Source organism: Salmo trutta, chromosome 37 (assembly GCF_901001165.1).
Source record: "Salmo trutta chromosome 37, fSalTru1.1, whole genome shotgun sequence".
In the NCBI taxonomy this organism is placed as follows: Eukaryota; Metazoa; Chordata; class Actinopteri; order Salmoniformes; family Salmonidae; genus Salmo; species Salmo trutta.
The window spans coordinates 25,486,795-25,497,075 of NC_042993.1; the positions used below are offsets into that span (position 1 = coordinate 25,486,795).

Sequence of the window (10,281 nt, forward strand, 5' to 3'; positions counted from 1 at the left end):
GTGTCATGACTGCAACATAGGGACCGGAGAAATTCATGTTCATCACTCACAACTTTAGACAATTAGTTGCTCCCCAAAAATAAGTCTCTAAAAACAAATCAATTGTTTTTATTTGTTGGATCTGCGTGTACAATGAATCCAATTTCGGTTTGTGTGGTTGTTGGTGTAGCTTTCTGTATCTTTGTAGCAAGTATGGTCTGCATGTATAGGCTCATATTGCGTCATTATTGCAAGGTGTCCCAATATACTTTCCAACTGTCCTGTTATCTGGTTTTAATGTCAATTTAAAATGCCCTTCTACCCAATAAGACATGAGAATTCATCATTGCTGTGGTATAATATTCTATATCTGATTGAATTGCGACTGCCTCTTTGCGAATGAGTGGAATCATGAACAGTGGGTTGTTCTTTATGTTTGCTTACATTCCACAGATTTGCCTCCCACGTTTGCCTTGTTAGCTGCACATTCACCACTCTCTCAAACGGCTAACTCTACCGTCTAGCAACACAGGCTGAGGGCCTGAGACGTGAAAATAACTAACCCAGCTCAGAGTCGGCTCAAGTAGGCAGCTAGAAAAGCTGCTGACAGTGTTTGGGAGATGCCGGACAAAAGGCCACTTTAAAACCATCCCGCGACTCCTGCCTTGTCTACAGACATCCCCCTGTTGTGGAAATTCAACACCATGTCATGGAAATTACCACCAGGGACTCCTGAAGTCAATATTAAATTAATCATCCTTTATTATCAGCGCGCTGGAGAGGTTCCAACCAACTCAATGCACCAAGTACACATGTCGACCAGGAGCTCCTCCGGGGCAGTCCCGTTTGTTCTCTTATATACTACAGACAAGTCATATATGCATAATTTAGCTTATTCATCATTCATATTTAATTCATCATTAACGTTTGCTTCATTCATGTAACCAACCAATACTGGTTTATGCATGTGGCAGACCAATAACTCACGAGGCTTCTTCTCTCCAAGCTGAGACCTTGAAACTGAGATATTGTTCTCAAAACAAGGGTTTGGGCGTACTGCCAAATTGCAGATACTACAGTGAGGATTTCTCCCAGGTGTTCAATCAGTCACTTGCATGAACACATAAATGGTTATTAGAAAAGCACAAACATAAAAACTTCCATCACACCCCAAACATACAAAAACTGACACTCTGAGAACTAGTAAATAGTCGCTTATAGGCCTACAATCAAGATGATAATATGGCACCGGAGAAGAAGGCAGACGTTTTACGTGTCCCCAACCGATGGTGTTTTTTTTAATAGTTTATTTGCATTTTACATTTTTTAAATTCTTTTGTACATAATGTTTCCGCTACCGTCTCTTATGACTGAAAATAACTTCTGGACATCAGGACTGCGATTACTCACAACGGACTGGCAGAATCTTTTTTTTCCTTTAAAGAGTCTGACGAGCACGACGCGAATGATATACTGCTTTCTTGGGAACAGGCCCAGATCCCCATGATTTGCCTGAAGAGGAGTCTGAGAAAGGAGGCCAAAGGGCGGGCTGCCTTCTGAGAATTTGTAGGCGATCGAATAAACCCCCACTTCCTTCCATTCTGCTAGCAAACGTGCAATCTTTGGAGAATAAAATAGATGACCTACGCACAAGATTAAGCTACCAACGGGACATTCAAAACTGTATTATCTTAAGCTTCACGGAGTCGTGGCTGAACAACAACACTATCAACATACAGCTGGCTGGTTATACGCTGTACCGATAGGATAGAACAGCGGCATCTGGTAAGACAAGGGGCGGTAGACTGTGTATTTTTGTAAACAACAGCTGGTGCACGATATCTAAGGAAGTCTCGAACTATTGCTCGCCTGAGGTAGAGTATCTCATGATTAGGTAGATAGTGTGGTCTACAGCTTAAGAGTTTTCATCTGATTTTTCGTAGTTGTTTACATACCACCACAGTCAGAGGCTGGCACTAAGATAGCATTGAATGAGCTGTATTCCACCATAAGTAAGCAAGAAAGCGCTCTCCCAGATGCTGCGCTCCTCGTGGCTGGGGACTTTAATGCAGGCAAACTTAAATCAGTTGTACCAAATTTTTATCAGCATGACACATGTGCAACCAGGGGGGAAAAAAATCTAAGACCACCTTTCCACCTTTACTCCACACACAGAGATGCATACAAAGCTCTCCCCCGCCCTCCATTTTGCAAATATGACCATACATATATCCTCCTGAATCCTGCTTACAAGCAAAAACAAAAGCAGGAAGTACCAGTGACTTGCTCAATACGGAAGTGGTCAGATGACGCGGATGCTACACTACAGGACTGTTTTGCTAGCACAGACTGGAATATGTTCCGGGATTCATCCAATGGCATTGAGGAATACACCACCTCAGTCATCGGCTTCATCAATTTGTGCATCGGATGTGGCCGGGCTTAAAAACTATTACGGACAACAAAGGGAAACCCAGACGCGAGCTGCCCAATAACGCGAGCCTACCAGACGAGATAAATGCCTTTTATGCTCGCTTTGAGGCAAGCAACACTGAAGCATGCACGAGAGCACCAGCTGTTCTGGATGACTGTGTGATAACGCTTTCGGTAGCCGATGTGAACAAAACCTTTTAACATGACGGGTACTCAAAGCATGCGCGGACCAACTAGCAAGTGTCTTTACTGACATTTTCAACCTCTCCCTGTCCGAGTCTGTAATACCAACATGTTTTAAGCAGACCATCACAGTGCCTGTGCCCAAGAACACTAAGGTAACCTGCCTAAATGACTACCGACCCGTAGCACTCATGTCTGTGGCCAGGAAGTGCTTTGAAAGGCTGGTAATGGCTCACATCAACACCATTATCCCAGAAACCCTAGACCCACTCCAATTTGCATACCGCCCCAACAGATCCACAGATGATGCAATCTCTATTGCACTCCACACTGCCCTTTCCCACCTGGACAAAAGGAACACCTATGTGAGAATGCTATTCATTGACTACAGCTCAGCGTTCAACACCATAGTGCCCTCATAGCTCATCACTAAGCTAAGGACCCTGGGACTAAACACCTCCCTCTGCAACTTGATCCTGGACTTCCTGATGGGCTGCCCCCAGGTGGTAAGGGTAGGTAACAACACATCCGCCACGCTGATCCTCAAAACAGGGGCCCCTCAGGGGTGTGTGCTCAGTCCCCTCCTGTACTCCCTGTTCACTCATGACTACACGGCCAGGCACGACTCCAACACCATCAATAAGTTTGCCGATGACACAACAGTGGTAGGCCTGATCACCGGCAACGATGAGACAACCTACAGGGAGGAGGTCAGAGACCTGGCCGTGTGGTGTCAGGACAACAACCTATCCCTCAACGGGATCAAGACAAAGGAGATGATTGTGGACTACAAGAAGATTTTAGGTTATCACCACCAACATCAATCAATTGTCAGCTTCAAGCTATCTCTAGTAGAACCCATGTCCTCAACACCCAGACTAGCTGCAGGCTGCTAGATTGAGACCATAAAACAAAGCATTAGCAGGACAGAAATATCTTACTGTTCGATAAGTAAATAATTGTTACATATCCAACAAATAAGGTGAATACATAATTTTTCCTTCACATTGGACATGATTTGGAAAGGCACACACCTGTCTATAAAAGGTCCCACAGTTGACAGTGCATGTCAGAGCAAAAACCAAGGCATGAGGTTGAAGGAATTGTCCATAGAGCTCCGGGTCAGGATTGTGTTGAGGCACAGATCTAGGGAAGGGTACAAAAAAATGTCTGCAGCACTGAAGGTCCCCAAGAACACAATGGCCTCCATCATTCTTAAATGGAAGAAGTTTGGAACCCCCAAGACTCTTCCTAGAGCTGGCCGCCTGGCCGAACTGAGCAATCGGGGGAGAATGGCCTTGGTCATGGAGGTGACCAAGAACCCGATGGTCACTCTGACAGAGCTCTAGAGTTCTTATCTGGTGATGGGAGAACCTTCCAGAAGGACGACCATCTCTGCAGTACTCCACCAATCAGGCCTCTATGGTAGAGTGGCCAGATGGAAGCCACTCCTCAATAAAAGGCACATGACAGCCGCTTGGAGTTTGCCAAAAGGCACCTAAAGACTCTCTGACCATATGAAACAAGATTCTCTGGTCTGATGAAACCAAGATTGAACTCTTTGGCCAGAATCCCAAGTGTCACGTCTGGAGGAAACCTGGCATCATCTCTACGGTGAAGCATGGTGGTGGCAGCATCATGTTGTGGGGATGTTTTTCAGTGGCAGGGACTGGGAGACTAGTCAAGATCGAGAAAGATGAACAGAGCAAAGTACAGAGAGATCCTTGATGAAAACCTGCTCCAGAGCGCTCAGGACCTCAGACTAGGGCGAATGTCCACCTTTTTTTTAGCGAGAAATTAGCCCAGTTATAGATAAGTATAGGTAAGCAATAGGGAGTTACTGCTTCCTTCAAGAGCACAAAATGTGTAGGCTACATTTCAAACTGACTTTGAAAAGCCAGTCAGGTAAAAAGCTTATGTCTTAATTAAAGAGGCAGTGTTGTATTTTGAGACAGCGTTGAATATGCAAATAAGCTAATAGACAGAGGAGTGGCCCACATTGTCAAATCTCTGTGTGGTAATAATAATACATTGTATTTTGTAATGTGGTTTCTTGCATCATACAACACAATAAAATGCAATTTACAGTCACCTATTTGGCCCACAGTGTTACAGACCAAGTAAAAAATCATTCATTAATGTAAAGCCCTTCATCATGTAAAAACTTTAAAGTCTCATGCAATGTAGGCCTGCAATGAACACCACATATTGTACTGTAGGATATATCATAGAAATCAAAAGCTATTTACACGTGAAAATGTTATGGGATTTGCTACATTGGTTTTGTTGGTAGGCCTACACTATACTCAAATAGCCACAATAGCCTATTGGCTACTGTCTAAAACTGTAAGGGGACAGCCTCAGTGTTCACTGTAAACATACACCAGAAGTTGCACAAAATTGTCACAACATTCAAGTTTCTGCTCACAAGACCAAAAAGTTGCTCAGTGCCCAAAAACATTTGAAGGAACATTGGCTGGGCGGTATGCAATACAGAGGGACTTCCTGGATTGCAGCACAGGGTTAGAGAGAGGAATAACAGACTGGGGACGTGAAGTGAAAGTTCACACACACCAGAGACTCACACAGGGCTCACATTCAACAGGAAGAGAGAGCACATTGAAAGAGAGAGGTAATGTGATGATTCAGTCTTATTCTCTGCATGGCTAAAACAACTGTTAAAGTACTTGGGAGAATGAAAAACTCTGGACATTACTTGAAATTATTTAACAAAACTAGTAACTCTTTGGTAGAAAATATTGGTACTTTCTCATATTTGTTACAATGAATATTCCAGGTCTTCTAATTATGTAACTACGCTGTTACCATGTGGTTTCTAAATAAATTCCAGACAATTATGGTAAAATAAAGCATTAATAGGAGTTTGACATATTCTCTCTGTGCATTAAATTAAAGTTAAAAAAAGGTGCTAGGAAGGTTGAAACAATCCTAAACGTGTCATGAAACGTTCATGTCAGATGTTATGAATGCCTATGTATTCTCCTAACACAGCTGGTAATGGGATGTGTAAATTATATCATAACACTTTCTATCATGTTATTATCTTTCTGTGCTCCAGACCTGTGGACACAGACAAGAGGACCAGAGAAAGAGGTGAAAGAGGACAGACCCTGGTGTTGGGGTTTATTCATTGAGGCAGTGTAGGCAGGATGTGGGTCCTCATCTGGGCAGCTCTACTCTTCTCTCTGACAGAGAGAGCAACATGTCGAAGTAGGATTCCTTTCATCATTAAAGTATTGTTAATATTGAAATCATTAGTAGGCCTAGTGGTATAGATGTGGTAACACATTTTAACCTCAACAGATTCTGTATCATCACAAATGTTAGGAACAAGTGAAGTGCTTTCTGTATTACTCATGACTGTATTCATTTCCCTCCATCAGAACTGGCAGCACCACCAACAGCATCACCCTGGAACATCATCTTCAGTCCAGCAGAAATAACAGCAGAGAAGGGACTATGTGCTGTTATTTCATGTACTTTCACTCACCCTGATAACATCAATCCTACCACTGCAATATGGTTCAAGTGCCCTACAAATGACAGATGTGATCAGAATAGAAACATCATTTTCCACTCTGAAACTCCCTCTAAAGCTCAGGAGGGTTTTAAACAGAGAGTGTCTCTACTGGAGACTGATCTGACCAAGAAGAACTGTAGTGTGATCATCAACGACATCAGAGAGAATGATGCTGGAGAGTATCAATTCAGACTGCCAGGTTCATATACATACTTGAAGAAAGTGAAAATCACAGTGAGCGGTACTATGACTATTATTACCAGTTACAGTGACAACCTATTATTGTAGTTAATTGTATACAGCACATACAGTTCAAGTTCCCCCCCAGGTCTCCCTTATTATAAAGTTCTATCATAAGAGGACATTACTGGGAAAACTCCCATTCAGAGTCATCACATGCATGCTGCTCTCCTACGGCTGATTATGTGTCACTGCTGTTTTGTACACAGGTGTAAAACTCACTTCTGTGTTTGTATTTCCTGTGTCCAGCTCTGACCCAGAAGCCCTCAGTGTTGATTCCTCCTCTGGCAGAGGGAGAACCAGCTACTCTGACCTGCACCGCCCCGGGGATCTGCTCTGGAACTCCTCCTCACATCACATGGACATGGAGAGGAACAGGAGACAACATCAGAGACAACACCATCATACAGATGAGAGAGGACCTGACCATCGTTACAACAACCCACTTCTCAACTTTGATCTTTACCCCCTCAGCTGAACACCACAACATGATGGTTACGTGTCAAGTAACCTTCCAGAAAAAATATCAAATTGAAGAGACAGTAACTTTGAATGTAACATGTGAGTACCACCTATCCTACATTTTACATTAAACACCTTATTCCAGAGAACCTTTGAAACCTAGTAATAACCTTGATAATAAGCAAATGATACAATATGAAGTCTCCACCTACAGTTATGTCATGGCTTTGACTTTTTCCCTTTTTAATCATGATCCATTGTTATTAGTCCCTCAACCAACATAGTCTGAATTTAGTTTATGTGCACAATAAATCTGTACAATTAGAAACTCTTTGCACTTAAAGATGTGAAAGACCCCCAAATAACTGGAAATAAAATGGTGAAGGAGGATGGTATCCTGGATCTGACCTGCAGTGTTGACAGTTACCCTCCATCTGACATCACTTGGAGTAAGAACGGGACAAGTGCCCCACTTCAGAATTACACTGAAAATGCCACTCTCACCATCTCCAATGTGACAAGAGAACATGCTGGGGAGTATGTGTGTACAGTTCCACACCTCAACAGGACTATGACAGCTTCCACTGTTGTCACTGTGATGTGTAAGTACAAACTAGACTGAGATATACAAACTCATGTCATATTTTATGATCTGGAAGTACTCGCATGTTTTTAGCATCAATCTATCACTGATATCTCTCTCTTCACTGTCTTTTTCCAGACCTTCCCGTGATTCTTCCTGGCTCTGGGTGTGTGGACCAGGCAGAGGTCATGACCTGTGTGTGTGTCAGTCAGGGGGTTCCCTTACCCCTCATAGAGTGGCCACTGCTGGAGCTCAGCACAGAGATCACTACATCAGTGTTGGGTTCCTCAGTGAACAGCACCATCAGCCTGCCTGTTGGAAACCACAACAACACCACTGTGGAGTGTGTCAGCAGAAATGTTGTGGGTGTAGTGAGAGAGAAGTTGCAGGTCACGCAAAATAAGAGCCAAGAAAAGCAAACAGGTAAATATATAAGTCAAGTTACTTGGTTAGAGAGTCACAGCTTCCCAATCCCACCCAATGTTTGCAATATTGAGGATGTTCAGTATATTTAGGCTTAGGGAAATTAATATTTTCTTCCAGAGGATATGAAGGAATGTGAGCCACTTCCCATTCAGAGTTGTTGTTCTCTTTTTAGAGAAGGAATGGGAAGGCATTATAGCTATGCTGTCGGACCTAAAAGTGATTACTGCATTTGTGATTGGTGCAGCCCTCTCAGCCACCATCTGTTGTATCTTCCTGTGTTTGAAAGGGAAATGTAAAAGGTAAATGCATTATATTACTGATGTACAGTTAGTGTTAACTGAGTGTTGTTTTTAAAATCAATTGCAGATTGTCTTTAGAAATTCATATATACTATCTTGAGAATCAGATATATTGTCAAAAATGCCAAGCCTTGCACCATATTGTAATGGACGTCCCAGCTAACCCCTCCAAAATATAGTTATTGTGAAATTTCATTCATAATATTTCCCTTAGACAAAAAGAGAGGATCCCAAAGGACTCAGACTCCAAAAGCCCTTTCATGAACCTGGAGATGGTGACATGTGAAGACCAGCAGGTGCAGTACCAGTTACTTTCTTTATTCAGCTTTATCAACATTTCGTTAGCATTGGCATGCCAATATGAGTTGATAAGACACCATAAACATATCTGGGACCACCAAGCTAACAAAAGACTCCTAACACAGTACTTTCTGTCATCTACTCCATAGACGGATGCAGGACAAACTGTGAGGTGTGAACAGACCCCTCTGCAGGTGGTGCTGAGGGAGGGAGCAGAAATCAGAGGGCCCCAGACCAGTGGAGCCGCGGGAAAATCTGCCACAAGGGAAGAACCAAATGATGTGGACTATGCCAGAATCAACTACTCCCTGCTGAAGAAGAAGACTCCTGAGGAGGCAGAGAAGAAGACCACTACCACAGAGTCGAACTACGCTGAAATCAAACGAGAGAAGAAGAAAGAGGGAGAAGAAGATGGAGGAGATGGGAGTGGAGTGATGGAGGAGGGGGTAGACGGGAAGGAGATGATGGGGAAGAATGAGGAGAAAGAGAACAGTAAGCCAGCAGCAGAGACCTATGAGGATACAGAGCTTTACTCCAATGTCAAGGCTATTATGGGTGTTGAGTGACACAGCAATTTCGCTAGAAACGTGGGGGATGGCATACAGTATTATACAGCCATGGGTTCTTATATCATTTTCTGAATCCAGATTGAAAGTTTTAGGATGATACTGAGACTTTTGTTCAACTGAAACTACTGTAGTTAGTAGTTTTGGTGTTATTTCCTCATGTGCTGAATCCAGTTTGAATGTTTTATGATAATATGGAGGCTTTGTATAATAACTGAAACTACTGTAGTTCATAGTTTTGGTAAATGCTTTGTTTTACAGTGCTGTGTCAGCTGGTACTGTATGTGCCTGGTGGTTGTACATTTTCAATAAGAATACTTCCTAGTTGTACATACTGTAGAAGCAAATTTTGGTAATGTTTTGGTAATGTTTTTCAAGGAAGTGTCATGTTACTTTTGTAATGATTCTGTTTTGTCACTATGAGGAAGGACTGACAAAGATGTGGTTTGGAAAAGTAGAGGTCAAACCATTTCTTGTTTTTCTCCTCTTTCCTTTCATATTTGCATTTCTATTTGACAAGTGGGTGGGAATATTAGGTAGTATGTGTGGTTTTAACCAATATATTACTGTACATAGAATACTGATATGCTGCAGAACATTTTCGCATAATGTAATAAAGTAATCTCATTTTGAGCTAGCCAGAGAGCTCAAATTAAATGAATCAAGAAAAAAAAGTACATTATGATTTCAAAAGTTGTGTGCTATCGACGTGTTGGCTTGTTTAGCAACCAGACTATGGGGTAAAACATATAGGTTGGCTTAGATTGTGACAACTTGTAAACTATATTTTATCTCCAATGTTTTTTGAAAATAGTGAGTGGTTGTTGTCTCTCAAGTACATTGTTACAGTTGTTGGTTAGGGCTAGCAGTTTTTTGCCAAATTATCAAAAAACACCTAGAAAAAGTAGCATCAAGAACAGCATAAAACATGCTTGAATGTGCCATCTACGATGCTAGATTTCTGGCCATTCAGAATCATCATGCATATCGTTTTTATGACATTGTCAGTTATCCCATCTATGAGAATATTTTTCTATTTATAAGTGTGCATTATTGCAGAATTGTTTTATATGGAGGCACAAACCTCATTTCATGGTTTTGTGTATTTTCAGATGTTCTCCAAAATCTGCTCAAAGAATGTTTAATGGTGTATTGTTTGTTGTTGCTATTTCCAACCTACCATCTCCACAAATTTCGTTCAACAGTAACTTTAGGCTACCAGTGGTATAAATCAGGGATGGGCAACTTTGATGGGGGTTGGAGGCCACA

The 10,281-nt window shown here is 42.1% G+C and overlaps 1 protein-coding gene across 3 annotated transcripts; it reads left to right on the forward strand.

Moving 5' to 3' along the window:
- The first annotated feature begins 5,143 nt into the window (after positions 1-5,143).
- Positions 5,144-9,689, forward strand: LOC115177069 (sialic acid-binding Ig-like lectin 5). 3 transcript variants are annotated; one of them, XM_029737549.1, is made up of 9 exons: positions 5,144-5,227; positions 5,675-5,826; positions 6,000-6,377; positions 6,626-6,937; positions 7,183-7,440; positions 7,560-7,844; positions 8,020-8,146; positions 8,361-8,442; positions 8,596-9,689. In XM_029737549.1, the coding sequence occupies exons 2-9, from the start codon at positions 5,766-5,768 to the stop codon at positions 9,010-9,012; spliced, it is 1,920 nt and encodes a 639-aa protein (XP_029593409.1). In that variant the 5' UTR covers positions 5,144-5,227; positions 5,675-5,765; the 3' UTR covers positions 9,013-9,689. The 3 variants fall into 3 exon arrangements, with proteins under 3 accessions (XP_029593409.1, XP_029593411.1, XP_029593410.1); XM_029737551.1 differs by having other exon boundaries at positions 6,000-6,335; XM_029737550.1 differs by having other exon boundaries at positions 5,185-5,826.
- Positions 9,690-10,281: the final 592 nt, after the last annotated feature.

Coding starts and splice junctions, on each gene's coding strand:
- LOC115177069 (XM_029737549.1), top strand. CDS start 5,766: ATGTGGGTCCTCATCTGGGCAGCTCTACTCTTCTCTCTGACAGAGAGA. Junction 8,147..8,360: donor TTGAAAGGGAAATGTAAAAG/GTAAATGCATTA, acceptor TATTTCCCTTAG/ACAAAAAGAGAGGATCCCAA. Junction 8,443..8,595: donor TGACATGTGAAGACCAGCAG/GTGCAGTACCAG, acceptor TCTACTCCATAG/ACGGATGCAGGACAAACTGT.